This window comes from Rhinolophus hipposideros (assembly GCF_964194185.1).
Source record: "Rhinolophus hipposideros genome assembly, chromosome: 16".
Lineage (NCBI taxonomy): Eukaryota > Metazoa > Chordata > Mammalia > Chiroptera > Rhinolophidae > Rhinolophus > Rhinolophus hipposideros.
Genome location: NC_138062.1, coordinates 48,358,880 through 48,376,775, shown reverse-complemented (window position 1 = coordinate 48,376,775; position 17,896 = coordinate 48,358,880). Strand labels below are relative to the sequence as shown.

General features: G+C 53.9%; 1 protein-coding gene across 6 annotated transcripts in view; it reads left to right on the top strand.

Annotated features, from left to right (window-relative positions):
* BRD4 (bromodomain containing 4) overlaps positions 1 to 17,896 on the top strand; it is a gene marked incomplete at its 3' end in the record, with an annotated part of 77,464 nt that overhangs the window by 40,090 nt on the left and 19,478 nt on the right. For all 6 annotated transcript variants that reach the window (XM_081077031.1, XM_081077032.1, XM_081077028.1 and 3 more), the window contains exons 2-7: positions 4,803 to 5,121; positions 8,802 to 8,939; positions 10,242 to 10,377; positions 11,670 to 11,959; positions 12,597 to 12,959; positions 13,721 to 13,849. In XM_081077031.1, coding sequence (XP_080933157.1) covers positions 4,837 to 5,121; positions 8,802 to 8,939; positions 10,242 to 10,377; positions 11,670 to 11,959; positions 12,597 to 12,959; positions 13,721 to 13,849 — 1,341 coding nt within the window. In that variant the 5' untranslated portion in view covers positions 4,803 to 4,836. The remainder of the gene's footprint in view (positions 1 to 4,802; positions 5,122 to 8,801; positions 8,940 to 10,241; positions 10,378 to 11,669; positions 11,960 to 12,596; positions 12,960 to 13,720; positions 13,850 to 17,896) is intronic.

The window sequence follows — 17,896 nt, the reverse complement described above, 5'->3', positions numbered from 1 at the left end:
ATAGAATTGACCTCAGGCGTTACAAGTGTGTGGGTCTTATGCTTGAGTTTTTTATGTTAGTTAAGATGGTGGCCCGTTAAGATTAGACCCTCCTGGGGGTACATATTCAGCTCACAAGTGGGGACTTCCTTGGTTCAGAGACCAACTGAAACTCCCCAGAAATTGTGTAGAATTCTGGGCCACCCTGGCTGGTTAGGCCTGATCTTTCCACATCCTGTGTAAATTACTTCTCTGTGCCTCAGTTTCTTCATCTTTAAAGTGGAGGTGAGGCCCGAAGCAATCTCATGCGTTTTGAAGATGTAGATGTTACCATATGTCAGATGAGAACCGGCTGGCTAGAAATGGAATGAGGTTTTGGCTTTTGTGCTGGAGGTGGTGGTTGAAAGCCACAGAGACAAGGCAGAGTTAGAGGGTCAGGTTTTCTGTAGAAAAAGCTCCGCTCGTTTTGTGAACAGAACACCTTTGTCCTCAGCGGCCCATCTGAGCCTAGCTTTAAGGTGAAGAAAAGTGGTTCCGGCCAGAGCCCTCTGTCCCTTGGCTTCACAGACAGCCCATTTGGGGAGAGAAGACATAGCCCAGCCCCAGCGCTCCAGAAGTCAGTTACCTTGACGACTGCATTTTGCCTTAGGGACATGGCTTGGAGATTTCCTGAATGTCTTTGCTTAATGGAAAATGTATAGGGCTGCGTCCTCCTGGTGGGACTTGGCATCCTTGTGGCTGACAGGACTCCACTGCCCTGAGCCCGGAGCCCGGAGTGGGGCTGCCCCTGCCCCTTGCCTGCCAGGGTTCACTGGGTATGTGATTGGCTGTGTGATCCCCGAGCTTCTTTCCAGGGGAAGTCTAATGGTGGAAACTGAACTTAATGCTACCCTCCCAGGCTTGCTTCTCAAGCACATCCAGGCCTCCCTTCATGACAAGGGCGTTTGTCCCTTTGGTCCTTTGGGGCACGTGGGTCCTACTGCTTGGAAACCCTCTCGCAGCTGACTGCAGGCATCTGCTTCACTGCCTTCCTTCTTTCTCTAATTGTGAGGCTTCGCTTCTGCCAGAACACACACTCGATGTGACCTATACCTCTCTCGGCTTCATTGGCAGCCATTGGACTAAAGGCTACTTCCTGGCCAACTGGCACGTTGTCCACGTCACTCACCTGTCTCCTGTCTCACGGGCTCCACCTCCAGTTTCTGTAGTTGCCCAATAAATACTTACCTCCATTTGCTTACCTACCCATGTCAGTCTCTGCCATCCTGTGAACACCGCTCCGTCCTCCCTTTTCCAGAAGTTTCCTGCATGTTCTCCTGGCCTACTGGCTTCTCCATCTGCAGTCAGTCTTGGCTGGTTCCCCTCCGGGGAGAGTCACGGAGTGAGGCCACAAGCCGGAGGCCCTCTACACATGGACAGCCCTCCCACTTCCCCCATGGCTCTCCTGCAGGCCGGGGTGCGCTCACCACTCCGCTTCACCCCTGTCTTGTCTTGATATTTGTATCATTAACTGTGGGTTGTGTGTGTGTGATTTTAAATCAGTTTACTGTTTTATTATAGTACCTTTATTTTGAAAGAAAACGAAATCAGAAGCCACACATGGATATCAGTAAAATTAAATACCATGAGAATAAAACAACATTGTTAAGTTCTGTCCAGATAATGTAATAGTGTGGGAACCCTCCCACAGCCTAACCTGAGCCCTGGCGTGGCGCTCTGCAGATGGCTGAGATGGCTGTAGACCCTGCTTCTCTGAGGCTGAGGTCCCACTCTTGAGCGACTAAAGCGGAGAACTTAGAGAAATCCCCTTCTCTGCTCCTTGCCACTCACCTCAGGATGAAGGTGCGCCTTTGGTCTGCAGGGCTCCGTGCACTGCCAGTGCAGCTGCCAGGGTGCTGCCTCCTTCTGTCCCCTCTTCAGGCTACCCACCGGGCCCCCCTGCACCTTGGTCACCAGTGTGTGTGCTCAGCCAGACTCAGCTGAGCCAGGTTTCTCTTCCGTGTGCTCTCTTCTGTGAGCAAGCTCTTTCTGATGATTCCACCTCTTACCCCAGCCTAGGGATGCTTCTCCTGGGGATATATGGGTGGCCTCCTTCCTGCTCTCATGGGGGTTCCTTTACTCAAGTCTCTGGGCTCTGGGCCCACCTGTCCTTGCCACGCTCCCAATCAGGCTCACCTCACGTGCCTCCCTCCCACCCGTGCACCTCTGTCTCCATGCCCGGTCTTGATTCATGCCACAGGCACTGCTTTCCTGTACCACAAGTGGCCATTAGCTCTGGCCACACTCATACCACAGGTACCCCGATGGGAAACGGGAAGTGCCTTGTATCCCCAGGGCCTGGAGCAGGCCTACTCAGTCATATCTGCTTTTGGAAACTGTTGGAGTCCACTATGTTCCTGCAAGCTTGCTGTATTATCGCCATGTCCCACCAGGCCCACTGTCAAATGAAGTGCCTGAGGGGAATGCCCCCTGTGGTCCTGCACTCCCGGCATGCTGCACTCAGCTTGGGGATGCTGCCCACGTGCTGCTGTCCAGCTGGTCTCCAGCTCTAATCGCCATGACGTTCTCCTGCCAGCTCTGGGTGCCCCTTCCCCATCTCTAGTACCACGTGTGCAAGAGGTACCGGGAAGCAGCTTGGCACCCGGAAGCCCTCCCTCATCCCCTTCCTGTCAGTGTTCTGCCTGCTGGGAGTTCGGGTAGAGTACACCTGTCATAGAGGTCACCACAGGAGCCATTTGAGGCTCTGGAGTGCCCTGGGAGGGCGCGACTGTAAATTCTCACCTGGTGTCTTAGACGCAGTTGGACCTCATTAAATACTTCAGTTCGGCGTGGGTTGCAAGAGCACTTCTAGACACCTGCCTCGTGCTCTGGTCCATCCTCCCTCTTGCATCCTGGGTGCCTGGACGCAGGTGGCACAGGTGTGTTTCTCTCCTCGTGTTGTCCTCGTCTGTGCACTAAAGGGTTAGGGAATTATTCAGAATTTTTTTAAGTGATTGGCATATCATCTCTGAATAGGCAAAAAGCACTCTTAATCTCTTTTATCTATTTGGTGAAAAAGGATTAAAAAAACAAAACAGTCCTTCCTCTTGAAGCAAACATGGATTCAGTTCTCAGACTGAATCTGGAAGATTCCAGGTCTTGCGCACTGTGGCCTTGATGCTTCCACACAGGTCCCCTCCCAGTGGCGGCCGCCTCCTTGGAGCGCCATCCTAGACAGTCGATGGCTGTCCCTCTGGTTGGCCAGAGCGCCATGGAAGGAAAGCTGTCTGTCTGGCCGTATTGCTTTCGTCACCCCTCGGGCTCATCCTGCAGCCAGGACCCACGTGTGGGCCAATCAGCCTGTCTGCCCCAGGAGGTCCAGCTCTCCACAGCTCCCCCCACCCCCACACGTGACAGACTTACCACTCAGTTGCTTTTACATTGCACGCTCTCCCCCGGTGCTTTTAAGATTTGATGATTTGCCAGAACTGCATTTATAAAAACCTATGTGGGAAGCTTGGTTTAAATTACACTTGGACTGAATTATAAAGTAATTCATCAGCAGCTAGAGTGCCTGGCATGTGCTAAGAATGTTCAAGAAAGAAGGCCATGACAGCTTGCCCTGTCCTTGCCTTGTCCCCTCCGCCAACCAGAGTCCTGTGGTCCTAAAATCAGACCTTTGTCCTAAGCGCTTGCCAGACTTCCTCAGCCAGAGCGGTACTCTTACCCCACTGACTTCTGGGTTTATTATGCAGATGCCCCTCCGATGCAGGCAGCTCCTTCTGGGCACTGGGTTTAAAGCTGATCATTGCTTTTTCTTGCCAGTAGAAGAGTGTCAGAAAAATAGTGCACAAAAAGAATGCAAATGGTCAGCACACGTCTGAGCAGATGTTTATTCTTATTAATAGTGTGTGGGAACTCTCAGCACTCAAGGAAGGGGTGGGTTTGTGTTTCTGGAGGGCAGTTTGGCGATAGAAACTTGTATCCTTGACCTTCGGAATAACCGAACAGGTGCATAAGGTTGCCCTTGTTGGGGTGCTGTTGGCAGAGTTTGGTGTGGCCTGAAGCAGGGGTTGGTAGGCGAGAGGAGTGCACAGGACAGGGTGTTCAGACAGGCACTGAGTGGGGTTCTCACCTCCTCCCGTGCAGGTCACGGGGGGCCTCTGTACCTCTATAAGTAAACTTTGAAAAGCTAGTTAATAAAACAGGAGGTTGAGTATGCATTCATTATTGTGTTATCAGCAGTTTCCTTGTGGGATTTCTTTAATTAGCAAACATGTATTAAGTTGCCAGAAGCTGTTCTGAGTAACCGTGAGGCTTTGCCTGGAGCACTGCCGTGGACGGGGCCCTCCAAGGCGGGCAGCCCACCGTCTGCTCTGCCCTGCCCGGCCCCGGCTACCAAACTCTCCTGACTTGGGGCTATGGTTCGTGAGCCACACGTGCAAACTATAAAATGTAAATGACAGATTTGGACCTTGCAGATCGTCCTTTCTCACACACAGGCAGTGTCTGCTAAAAGCTCTCAGACACTGTGAGAACCTGGTTTGTGGCTCATTGTCCCTTCTTCCCGGTGAGCTCCGTACTCCTGTTTGTCTCGCTTCCATACCGTCTCTCTCCACTGGTACCTCATCTTTCTGCTGCTGGATGACGAGTTTTTGAGGAGAGCAGACCTGGGACCCTTTTAGTCAGTGTGTGGAGTGGCTCCTTGGCTGACCTGACCAGTCTGCCAGAGGAGCTCAGTCCTTGGCGGCCCCAGCGGAGGGGAGAGGGGGGATGGGCAAGTCATTACGTTGGTGCCTCTCTGCTGCCTGGTCTCTGACGGTGGCTTTTCTCTTCCCTTGTAGAGTGCCCGGTGAAGAATGTGATGGGATCAGTAGAATGTCTGCGGAGAGCGGCCCTGGGACAAGATTGAGAAATCTGCCCATAATGGGGGATGGACTAGAAACTACCCAAATGTCTACAACGCAGGCCCAGGCCCAACCCCAGCAAGCCAACGCAGCCAGCACCAATCCCCCGCCCCCGGAGACCTCAAACCCCAACAAGCCCAAGAGGCAGACCAACCAACTGCAATATCTGCTCAAAGTGGTGCTCAAGACACTATGGAAACACCAGTTTGCATGGCCTTTCCAGCAGCCTGTGGATGCTGTCAAGCTAAACCTCCCTGTGAGTAGTTTGGGGAGTAGTCGTGCAGGTCTCCTGCGCTGCTCTGGGCCGCGAGCAGACGCAGGCAGGGAGACACACATTGAGCTGTGAAAGCAGGGGCCCAGCTCTGGACTCCAGGACCTGCAGAGCCCGGACTCAGTGGTTTGGGCAGTCCTGATGAGGAGATGGGGGAGGTCAGAGGACGTGCTCACTGGCTTCTTAGAGCTTGGGCTCCCAGGAAATAATGGTGCCGAGACCGGTTGAAACAACGGTGAAGGAGTGCTTACAGATTTCCTTCCATTCCATGGGGAGTTGAAGTGGGGGCACTAGGGATCTGCCCCTGCGCCCCCTCTCAGGTGCGGTCAGCTGGCCTAGGAGAGGTAGATGCAGTTGGGAGGGGACTGGCTTGCTGGCTTGCTGCGAGAACACTCTTCTGGCACTGGCGTCAGCGTCAGCCAGAGCGCGGTGCAGGAAAGGTGGTAGATTACCTCCCAGGGAGCGCGCTCCTGGAGGCGGCCTGGCTGGAGCGCGTGTGGGTGCAGTTTTGCCCGGCTGCCTCTGCACGCTCCCTCACGCCTGCCCGCCCTATCCTGGCCGTCCTGCACTGGCTCTTGTTCTTTTGTACCCCCGCGTCTCTTTTCTCTCTAGAGAGGTTTCCGTTTGCCCACAGCCGTAGCAAAGGATTCTGGAAATTCAACTTGTATCCCTAATGCAACGTTGGGGAATAAACGGGATAAATGTTTTTTCTTTTCTTTAAAGCACCAAGGACTGATTGTCTTAAGTTGCCCTCTGCTGTTGGCCAAGTCCCACCCCTACACCCCCAGCCCCTGGACAAGGGATTGGAATTAGACAGCCCGAGTGGGAGTGTGCGTGCTAGCACTGCACAGCTGTAGAAGCCTCAGCCAGGCACCCAGTTTCAAGAAGGATGAACGCACCGGTGTGACCCTCCTGGCTTGAAGAAGGTCACTGTGTCTGTGACAGCTGTTCAGTACTGTGCCTGCTGAATGTGTGTCATGTGCACTCAGGAAGGAAGAGGCAGGTCAGGTCATGAACCGGCTCAGGAAAGGGGGTAGAGGCCGAAGAGGGTCCGGCACATCTGGGTTTCAGAAGCCCTGCGTCACTGGCCGTGACAGGGAGTAGGGGCAGCCAGCCTGTCACTTGGAGGGAGGCTCTCCTCGGAGAGGTCGCTACACTGGTCTCTGGCTGAGCTGGTCATGCGCAGCCCACAGGTGAGGGTGACCTTCCCAGAGCAAATGCAAAGAACAGGGAGACGCAGCCGGGGGCGGGAATCAGGAGGGCCCTTGGCTTTTAGCTCGTGGGAGGGAGGCGGGAGCCTGCCATCAGAGCGCAGTTTCCCGTGTCTCCATAGTGGAGGCTCCCAGGAGGCCAAAGATGAGGATTCCGACCTGACCCTCCTGTTGGCCTTCAGGAGGGCATTGGTGACCTTAGGAAGATGGGACGCAGAAGTAGAAACCAGATTCTCGACGGTGTGAATGAGAAGGTGAGGACGCGAAGCCATCATTTCAAGAAATTTGGCTTTGAAGGGAAGTGCGACAGGGCCAGAATGGAGGAGGGGTTGGTTTGTGCAGAATGGCGCACAGAGCCGAGAGGGTGAGGCAAAGGAGAAAGGGGCATGGGGGGACCCGAGATCTCCAGAAGGCAGCTTCCCAGCCAGTGGGACAGACGCAGGGGAGGGAGGTCTGTTAGGCCGAGGGCTTTAGGAGGCCGAGGTCTCTGAGGTGGAGGCTCCCCACGGGCACAGTGTGAACCCCCGTCTCTGTGACTTGACATCACCCTCAGCACCTCTGACGTAGGACAGAGACTGATCAACAGTGGCGGCCCTGATCCGGTATCTTCAGGGAGGGTGGGGATCAGGAGGAGCAGGCGGGGGGCACAGGGGATGGCAGGGTGGGAGCAGTGTCGAGCTAAAGCCCTGTTTCTCAGGGACCACCCCCACCCCACCCCCACCGCAGGTGATGTGAATAGGGCCAGCCAAAAAAGGGCTCCTTTTTCTGTTTTCTGATGCCTTCCAGATCTTTACCTGCATTTTGGCCCCTGGCCCATTAGAATGTCTGCCTCTTTTAAATTCAGTACCCGTGTGTGGTTGGACTGTCGTGTCGCTAACCCTACTGCCCCCCTTGTCAGGCCCTTCCCCTGCCACCTCCCTTTTGTCTTCTCACCCCCTCCATCCTCAGCCACTGTCCTGTTAGCCTTTGAGCCCCTTGACACACCTTGGCCACTTAAAGTGACTGACACCATTCTGAGACCTTTGGCCATAAAAGAAAATCTAAATTTCCAGTGAGGCAGTTATATTTGGACTTGGTTCTCTGGGGAGAGGTGGTCAGAGAATGAGACAATGTCGAAAGGCTGGTCCAGTCTCTCCTTGCAGCCTCCTGGCCAGCGTGTCTCGGGCTGGGATCTGTGCCCGCCCTTCCATGGAAGCCAGTGGCTTTCGTTCCTTGCTTTAGGCTGTCCGAGCAACTCAGAACCTCATACCCCCAGCTCTCCTTTCCAGTATTGCACACCACTGTTCCTAGGCAGGAACTCAGCACTTGCTACTATCAGGCTTCCACTGGACGGGGTTCTGATTCCCCCCAAGCCTAGTTCTGGGGTTGGGGGCTGGCTGGCTGCCTGCTGAGCCCTCTGTGAGCCTTCCACCAGGAAGCCCAGGTCCTTCCCTACCCGTCCCCCGACTCCCCTGTGCTTATTTTTAAGAATAAACCTCTGGTTATTTAGTATTGCAGATTTAGGGAAAAGTTGTGGCGATGGTATTTGATCCGAAAGGCTTTAGGACATCTACGCCTGTCATCTGGCTCCTTCTGTGTAAGAGTAAGATCCGAGGTGTAGGTCTGTTGTTGTTTTGTTTTTGTTTTTTTCACTTGAGGCTTGTGAAAGCTGTGCAGATTCCTCATGTGGCGATTAACTTAGTTGGTTGTTAGTTGTTCCATAGTGGTAGACTGCGCAAGTAAAAGAAGTGGAAGTCCGATGAACTTGACTGAAAGTGGAATTCAGCTCCATGTTTCTTCAGTGTGACGGAAAGCAAGACATGCTTCTAGTTGTTGGGGGTGGGCTCAACTGCTGGTTCTGTAGTTTGCTTTTCTTTTTTTTTTAACTTTTATTTATTTAAGTGTGTTTTTCCAGGACCTATCAGCTGCAAGTCAAGTAATTGTTTCAATCTAGTTGTGGAGGGCGCAGCTCACAGTGGCCCATGTGGGGTTGAAACCGGCAACCTTGTTAAGAGCACTGTAGTTTGCATTTTATGGATGAGTATAATTTCAGATATGGTGGGGAGAAAGTAGAACCTGCCACAGGTGGTTTTACTAGAAAAGAATTGCTTTTTAAAGGCTGTCTGTTCTCCCTATTATTCGTTTAAAATGGAAGGATATATTAGCATCAAAAAAATAGAAAAATCTAGATCTCAAAAAGACAACCTACTCGCAGACGGGGCAGTTGGCAAACTTGCATGTTTTCCACACAGTGTTGGAGGATCCTTCCCTGGTCCACTTTATCTTGGGGTTCCCTTGAGATTGCTCACTGCTGTGGAAGAGCTTTGGGCTCTTGAAAGAGATCCGCGCGAGAGCCATGTGGCCACAGAGGTGACGTCGGCCTTTGCTCTCTCTCTCGCTCGCTCTCTCTCTCCCTCTCCCTCTCTCTCTCTCTCTCTCTCTCTCTCTATTTCTCTCTCTCTCTCTCCTCTCCAGGATTACTATAAGATCATTAAAACACCTATGGATATGGGAACAATAAAGAAGCGCTTGGAAAACAACTATTACTGGAATGCTCAGGAATGTATCCAGGACTTCAACACTATGTTTACAAATTGTTACATCTACAATAAGGTGAGACGTGGGGGCCAGTGTCCAGCTGCCCTTGTGAAGGGGAGGAGGAGGGAGAGGCAGGCATGTCTAGAACCCAGGGGCGGGGCGCTGGAATGGGCGGGAGTGGAGTCCTGCAGAGGAGACTGGTAGAGGCCAGGGGTAGTAAAACCCATGGTCTTGCCTGTGGCTGCTGGTCTCTTTTGCTGGGAGAGGGGTGCTGCCGTGTTTTATGTCCAAACCATCCTTGTTAGCTTGAAGCATGTGCTTCCGATGCCCTTGGGAGTTTGGTTCTTGAGCATGTCTAGTAGAAAAGGTGTGAGAAAGACAGTGACAACTTATTATAATGCCCGTTTGGATGATGTAAATTATCGGGAAGAAGGCTACTAAACTGGAGTTGTGCAAAGGTGGACTCAGAACCCTTGATGTGAGAGGGGGCATTGGGGCCCACCACGTCTGGAACTGTGAACATGACTATTGTCAACTCGGGCCATGGCATCGAGTGTCACTTGCTGTTTACACATAGACCTGAAGATCACTTCTTAACCCCGTAGCCAAACCTTTCGGCTCGGCTATGCCATGAAGCCGGATCATTTATTTACAGTTCAGACCACAGATGTGATTAAAACCAACCCTTTCAAATAGAACGGCCCTGGAGGGAGACCCTATACAGAACTCAGCTTTTGACCTCTGCTGGTGTAGTGGGTAAAATTGCCCAGAAGAGATGGGTAGGTGAGTTTCTTGAAGTTTACCACATTTTTAAAAGTCTCAGTTCTCACCACTACGTTTAAGCGAAATGTGCACAGACAAGGTTCTCATTTTTGAGCCGAGTGGGGAACAGCATGTTACAGATAAGGGGACAGTGGGGACCCATAAGGCAGTGTGAGTTGGACATTGCCCCACATCCCGTGAGCTGCCATGGGGACGTGCTGGGGAACATAGTGGAATCCTGCTAACGTATCTATGGCAGGAAATCCCGTGCAATTCAAGGATGTCTAGTGAAGCTGAATTGTGTCAAATGAGGCCCTACTGGAAGGGAGGGTGCCTGTCTGTGATTGGCACATGATTAGATGCTTAAGGCATGAGGATGGTTTCTCAGGCCAGAGCTTAAAGGCTGGAGAGGGAGGTGCTGCCTCAGCTCCCCTGCAGGCACATGCAGCTCTGTGATGCCTGCTGGTGGGGCTGTGCTGTGGCCCTTTGGGGTTCAGCTCAGGGACGCTGAGTCTGATGCTTCACCTTTGGGCCAGGGGTGGGTGGGTGGCTCTTGCTCTGCTTAGAAAAGTAGGAGGGCTTTCTGACCCTCGCCCCACGTGTCTTCTCTTCCAGCCTGGAGATGACATAGTCTTAATGGCAGAAGCTCTGGAGAAGCTCTTCTTGCAAAAAATCAATGAACTGCCCACAGAAGAAACGGAGATCATGATAGTCCAGGCGAAAGGAAGAGGACGTGGGAGGAAAGAAGCAGGTAGGGGACCCCAGCACTGTTTATCTCACACCGAAAGAGTGAGGAAATGGCTTTATTTCTCCCGAGTCTTTGCCCTTCTGCACCCCCAGTGGAGGACTAACAGTGGTGGCAAGATGGCTGCATTACACACTGGCTGCCATGTTGCTAGTTGGATACAGTGGGGCCAGGTTCTCTCAAAGTAGAAATAACAGCCCTGCCTTTTTTTGATAAACTTCAGTTAAGAAGAAAGTGTAACCTTTTCAAAGCGTTTTTAAGTTACTTGAATTCTTCACCCCGCCAGTGCCATAGATAGGCTCTGCTTTTCCATTTTAGAGAGAAGAAATGAACCTGACCAAAGGCAATTTTAACTAATACCCCTCTCCTAGAGCCTCGAGGCTTGTTATCTGAATGATCTTAATGTGCTTGTGTTGGAGCCATGCTGGCTTTTTGGTGCCAAGTCTTCTGAAGTCGAGCCTGCCTCGTCTATGTCAGCACCCACTCCCGCCTTCTGCGTCCACGGCTTGCCGTCCACGGCTGTGCTGCAGAATGGCGGCACTGGCAAGGTGGCTGTGCCGTGAGCTGTGTGCTTCTCTTAGGAGCCGGCTTTCACCTGGCTTCCCACCCTGCTCAGAAGCGATGGCTTCACAGGAGCTTAAGGAGTCAGCTGCCCTGCAGTGCTGAGGGCTGACCAAGGAGAGCTGGTCTCCACAGAACCTGCTGAGAGGCGCCCAGCCAAGGACCCCGCCCCCCTCCCTGGGCTCAGGGGTTTGGTCTGCATGTGGGGCAGACGTGGGGCCTTGTATGTCCAGGCGTCTCTGCACAGCTGCAGGGAGGCATCAGCCAGCCGGCCTCCCTGATGGCTCAGGGAGATGGGGTTTGCCGGTTTCCAGAAGCCTTGGCCATAGTTAGTGATGCCGGGCCCCTGCCAGGAATGCTTGCTCAGAGGCGGTGCTTTTGGGAATGGGGATGGCACTGCCCGAAGCTCCCAGAAACATTCCCCCATTTCTGTTCTTCGGCCTGGGTCTTCATGCTCATGAGGAGTCTGTGTGCCCAGCTGGGGACTTGCAGCCAGGACCCCCCGGGCAGTGCGGCATGCTGTGTGCCGCTGCTGTCAGAGCCCCGGGGCAGTTGGGCAGACTTGGCCAAGGTCCGGGGTGTCCAAGCAGTTCTGTCTCTTAGGCAGATAGTTACAGTGACACTGTGTGCCATGTCCACGAAGATGTGTGCTTGCCACACATGGCATTGTCCCCACAAGGTCAGCCTGTATGCGTCAGACTCGGCATCTAACCACGTGTCTTTTTGATGATTGGTAGGGACAGCAAAACCTGGCGTCTCGACGGTACCAAACACAACGCAAGCATCGACTCCTCCGCAGACCCAGACCTCTCAGCAGAACCCACCGCCTGTGCAGACCACACCTCACCCCTTCCCCGCCGTCACCCCAGACCTCATCGTCCAGACCTCCGTCGTGACAGTGGTGCCTCCCCAACCACTGCAGACGCCCCCGCCGGTGCCCCCCCAGCCACCACCCCCACCCACGCCAGCCCCCCAGCCCGTGCAGAGCCACCCGCCCATCATTGCGGCCACCCCCCAACCTGTGAAGGTGAGTGCCATGCATGCATACGTGTGTATGGCCCAGCCTGACCACCGATGAGCTCTTGCCACCTCGCGCGCACACACGCTGGCCACAACAGCGAGGTTTGCAGGAGACAGTCACCCACCCACCCTTGCCAGTGCTTCATGCAAAGCCTGTCTGGTTCCCGGGGCACTGGTGGGTGTCTCGGGGATCTTGGCGTGTTTGAGTCAGTACATCCCAGAAGCTGACGCCCTGCTGTTGACCCAAAGACCCCGTAATGCAGTCACTCTTCCTGGGGCTTGCTGGTCCCTCCTACTTCTGATTTAGACCATTCATGTTGGCAGAGGCTGGCTAAATAGCCTCTGACACGTGCTTCCCGCAGTGGCCAAGTGGCAGGCCTTGCTCTGGGGGCCCCTGGCATTGAGTGGGAAGCTGCTTCAGGAGGTTTCGTTAGCCTCTGGTGAGCAGCTCCTGTACTCGGTGGCGCACATTCTCCTCCCCTTGGCAGGGGCTTGTCCCAACTGCGGAGCAGAGTAGTGGGACAGGGCCTCCCTTTCCCCAGAGAGTTGGGACCTTGGGAAGGACCTGGCCTCAGGAGTGACCCCAAGCACCCACTATGCCAGCCGCACCCCTGACCGTACTGTCACACATGTACTCTTGGCAGACAAAGAAGGGTGTTAAGAGGAAAGCGGATACCACCACCCCCACCACCATCGACCCCATTCACGAGCCACCCTCGCTGCCCCCAGAGCCCAAGACCACCAAGCTGGGCCCCCGGCGGGAGAGCAGCCGGCCCGTGAAGCCCCCCAAGAAGGATGCGCCTGACTCGCAGCAACACCCGGCGCCAGACAAGAGCAGCAAGGTCTCAGAGCAGCTCAAGTGCTGCAGTGGTATCCTCAAGGAGATGTTCGCCAAGAAGCACGCCGCCTATGCCTGGCCCTTCTACAAGCCCGTGGATGTGGAGGCGCTGGGCCTGCACGACTACTGTGACATCATCAAGCACCCCATGGACATGAGCACAATCAAGGTGGGCCGCGAGGCTCCTGGGAACTGCCCCAGCCCCCGCTCTAGACTCCCCAGCCCAAAGGGGCCCAGCGCCCCCTGCTGGGAGCTCTGGGGGACATGCTCCCAGCCAATGGCGATTTTGGTCCCAGACAGCGGTGCTGCCCTCCCCTGCATCTGGGGACGAGCCCTTTTTGGCCTTGGGGCCCAGTCCCCACAGGGCCTTGCACAGGTTAGGTGCTCCAGGTAACTTGGCCAGGCTCTCTCTCATGGGAGGGACTTCATGTCTTCTCTCGGAGGAGACACGCAAGTGCTGGCATTTTCACTGGTATTCTGAGGCCTTTTGTTTGTTGTTTATTTTAAGCTCTTTTGCATTTTTCTCCTGGGAGTGGAGTAAGCCTGCCCAAAAATGGGATGGGCACAGCAGAGGATAGTGCTGTGTTCCTTTTGACCAGTGTCCTGCCCTGTGTCACCAAGACAAGTGTACGCCTGGTCAGAACTGGGCCCGGCCTCTTTCCATATCTGGCTTAAGCTGTGCCTCTGTGGATTCTGTGTCCACGTGCCCCTTCGCCAGACACAGTGACCCCATGGGTGTGTTTGCACCCTAGCAGGGCACTTCCCAGCCCTGAGACTTGCTGCTGAATGCCTCCTTTCCACCTGATGCTGAGAACTGGGGTCTGGGTTAAAGCCCAAGCCCCTGAGGACACCAGCTTGCTCCTGCAGGGAGTCCTCCCTGCTGCCGCCCCCTGCTGGCACAGGCAGACACAGCCTGTCTTGTTTTTCCAGTCGAAACTGGAGGCTCGTGAGTATCGCGATGCTCAGGAATTTGGTGCTGATGTCCGGTTGATGTTCTCCAACTGCTACAAGTACAACCCTCCCGACCATGAGGTGGTGGCCATGGCCCGCAAGCTCCAGGTGAGGCTCTGGGAAACGGGGTGTGACAGCCTGTGACTGAGCAGGCTGGGCTCCTGCGCAGGCCAGGCCTCTAGGCCTCGGCAGATTGTATCTCTGTCATCTGCTTTGGCGTAATGCCACGTTGCTTTGGAAGAGTGGACTCAGGAGGATAGCTCAGACATTTCACAATGAGATTGTTTTGTTATAATTAAAGCAGGGGGGTTGGTTTTGATCTTGGGCGTTATGTTTTGGGGTGTCCCACTGAAAGCCCCCTCCCCCCACCTGCATTCTGTTGTCCTTGGCCGGAAGAGCGCGTGTGCTGTGCATGGCCCAATCTCTTCTCCAAAACAGACCTGTCTCAAGTCGGCGGGGGACATTCTTGCCAGGTAGACACTTTGTCACAGTTGTGAGCTAAAGTAACTGCTCGACTGTGGGCATTTCTTCACCAGAGCCCTGAAGCCTTCCAGCTGCAGGGCAGCTGCATCTAGATGTTCTATTGTGGGGCCATGATTCCCTCTCAGATAGGATCCATGGCCTTTTCAAGTGGAACCGGGTGGTAGACACTATAGAGGGCACATGGGGGGAAGGGAGGGAGGGGCAAAGTACAGCATAAATGTGTGAATTAACTCCACATTCTTTTCTTTAAAGGAAAATACATATACCCAATAATCAACAATTATCTTTGCCTAGAAAGATCAGGAGTTAAAAATTATGGAGAATAAAGCCAATATTTAGTACTGTTATAATCTGCCTTTTTTTTATCTTTAAAATTATTTATATATATAATTTAAATATATAAAACATACCAATTCCTTGCCATCAGAAGGTGGGGGCAGTCTGGCTGGAACTCAGGTTAGTCTGCACATCTCAAGTCCAGCCCCCACCTGGTGGCTGGATGGGACTTCACACCTGGTTTCCCCAGCCATTTATGAAGTACTTTCAGGACAGAAGTCAGGACTTACAAAAAGCCTTTGGCGACTTGTGGATCCACTCGAGTCAGGTCACCTGAGCCCTGCTGCTCGCCTGCCTCCTGGCTCTAGTAGCTCTGCATGTTGCCTCACACTCACCACCGTAATATCTCCTACCTCCTACTGGAGCCAAGGCTCTGTCTCTCCTGGTCTTTCACTGGCCCCTGTGCTGCTCAGGGGCTGCCTTGCGTTCAGAGGATGTGTCCTGAACTCGGGGTAGAACTTCTTACTAGTGTGGATGGGCCTGGCTATCACTTAAAGGCACACTCAGACTTGACAGTTTTTCATTTCTACTGTTTGTTTTAGTTTATTTCCTCTTAGTGGTTTTGTTTTGTTTTGGTTTTGTTTTTTTGGAAGAGGGGGAGCTCCCTTCTTTTGGGGCTATCTGTTGGCTCTCTTCACAGAGAGTCAAGCTGCCTGGCAGTTGACTTTTGCATTTCCCGTCCTTGAAGGAGCTCATTTCACTGCAATTTTTATGTGTGGCCACCAGGTGGCAGTGGTGCCCTCAGCACAGCACCTTAGACCCGACACCTCCACCCCCCAGGACTGAAGTAGCTTTTGCCCAGGTTGGTACCCACACCCTTTATTTGCTCTGATGCAGACAACTAAACCAGAGCAAGTTCTCTGCCAGCACCAAAGGTTGCCGTTTTGAGCAACTTTATTTAAAAAGAAGAAAGAAAACATTCTTTCATTTTCTAGCTTTCTGTCTTCCTAATTTTTGTGCCTGTGTTAAGTGTTGGTTTTTTTCGCGTTTTTCTCCTTCTGGGAGTGGAATGACCATGCCTAAACATGGAGTTTACCCATAGCAAGACCACTGATATGCTTGCCACACAGCAGCCACTTTCTAAACATGGACTTCAAGTACCAGGCTGGACTGCATGAGGTCCTTGCCCTCAGGGAGGGTCTACTTCAGGAAGGGACAGTACCCATGTGGGCCAGTTCAGGACTGCTACTGCCCCCAGCCTGCTTTGCCTGCAGCAAAGTGGCTCGCCATGTTACTGAAAGTAACATGCAACGAGGGGGGTAGGGGAATTGACATGACAGGTGGCGGACTTCTCATCTGGAATGCAGTTGGCAATTTATGGCATTTTGGCTTTATTTTTCTTCTCTCAAAGCTCTCCCGGGTCAGCATGGTTTAGTTGGCTGGATTCCCCAATGGAGACGGGGGTAAACAAAGCCCCAGCCCTGGTTTGCCTCTGGTCAGAGGTTCAGAGGTATGGGGCCCTACAGTCTCTTGGGCTGTGCCCAGGGATTGGGCTTTCCCCAGGAAGTGGGACACGGAAAAGGATCCACTTTGTTTTTCTCTTCTAGCCTCTAAATTCTGGGTCTTTACAAAACCCACATCCCACTGCCTGGCAGCCCTGGTCATAAACCTCTGGGCTCAGCGTTTCCTCAGGACCCTGAGGGTGGCTTGGAACCACAGCTGCTGGTGGCACTGCCCTCTGCTCTATTGTGAAGTGAGGAATGATTTAGGAAGTTTAGTACCCATGTGGATTACCAGTTTTATGTCAAAAAGAAGTGCAAATTCAAAGTGGTATGCAGTTGTTTCTACAGTGAGGAAAACAATTAAGCTGCAAAGTATGTGGAGACCCTGCATTAGATCCCAGAGACGGGCATCTTGGGGGGTGGAGGTGTCTGAGGGTCTCCCACTCACTGCTGCCACCCTGGCACCTAGTGGACCTCCCGCCGCCTCCCTCTTTCCAGCCTTTGCATGGCTGAGAAGGGGCCGACAGGCCATACTTCTCCCCGAGGGTCTCCAGCTGCACGGGCTTTGGGTTGGGTCTGACATAGGCCCAGAATAAGTGACCTGGTCTCCATTCAAGTGAGAGGAGGTGCTTGCTCTGAAACCAGTGTGGTTTGCTGATGCAAAGAGTCACAGTGTGTGTGGTCCAGACTCTCGGGGTGGGGTACAGATGACAGCATGCCAGGCGGGGGAGCTGGGTCTGCTTTGGGATGAGCCAGGGTAAGTGCCATCCCCTGTTTCCTTAGAACCAGCACCCCCCCCCGGGGGGGGGAACAGGAACGTCCTTGTGGCAAGGGTAGTGCTGCCTGGCAGCTGATGGGAAAGCTGGGCCAACAAATAGGTGGCACAAGGCAGCTCCCACTTGGTAAAGGGTCACTGCCCAGAAGCACCGGGTGCTGGGCCCTTCTTGCCACCCTCCTCCCTTCACGGGGTTCTGACGCCCTGACACCTTCTCAGACACATTTCTCTAACCCGCCCTGTTTCTTGGGAGAAGTCCTGGCTCTTCCAGATGGTTGTGTGGATTACTCAGGGACCCAAGCCTGCCCACACATCCAGGGCATCATGGGCAGGGGGCATCTGATTCCCCACCAAGGCCTCTGCCCTGGTGTGAAGCCCCCCTCCCTCCTCCTTTCTTTCCCATCGCCCTTCACCCTGCTCCGGGCTTTCTCTCTGAATAACTTAGAAAGGTGTTGCCCTTCTAATGCTTAATCACAAAAGCACTGAGACAGCAGGGTCCAGACACGTTCCTTGCTGGAAGGAGGAGCTGCCTCAGGAGGCCGAGTGGAGGGGACCCCACAGCGTGTGGGGTGCTGCGCTGCTGCCCAGGGCGGGGGAGAGCGGAAGCCGTGTTTCCAGAGACGTCAGCAGGCTTCCGGGGCTGGATCTGTCACGTGGGCTCCGGTTTGAAACAGCAGCCTTGGAGCTCAACCCCAGGGCCTTCTTGGGCTTCTTGGCCGCACTGCCCTCTTAAAGCCCCCTCCGTACTGTGAGATGCCATGGTGACTAACTTACGCTTAAAGCAAGTTCCCAAATCCTGCTGGGAAGCCAGCCGTCTTCCCTCCACTGCTGTCCTCTGTTGTCACTAGATTTACCACGGTGGAGCTCTCGGGGTAGGGAGGGCCCCCCAGTTCGTTGGTGAGATGGCACAAAGCAGGAGCCCAGGTGCCCTGGTGGGGCTGCTACCCCCGAGCTCCATGACCCCACAGTCCCATTAGATGCCTGGATCTTAGAGTTGGAAGTCTCCGAGTCTCCTGAGGGTGGGATCCTGAACTCTGTAGCCCAGTGGCTTCTGCTCAGGTTGCGCACACCTCGCAGTGCTAGCGGCCTCCTGTGGCCTGTCCTCAGCGCCCCCACGTC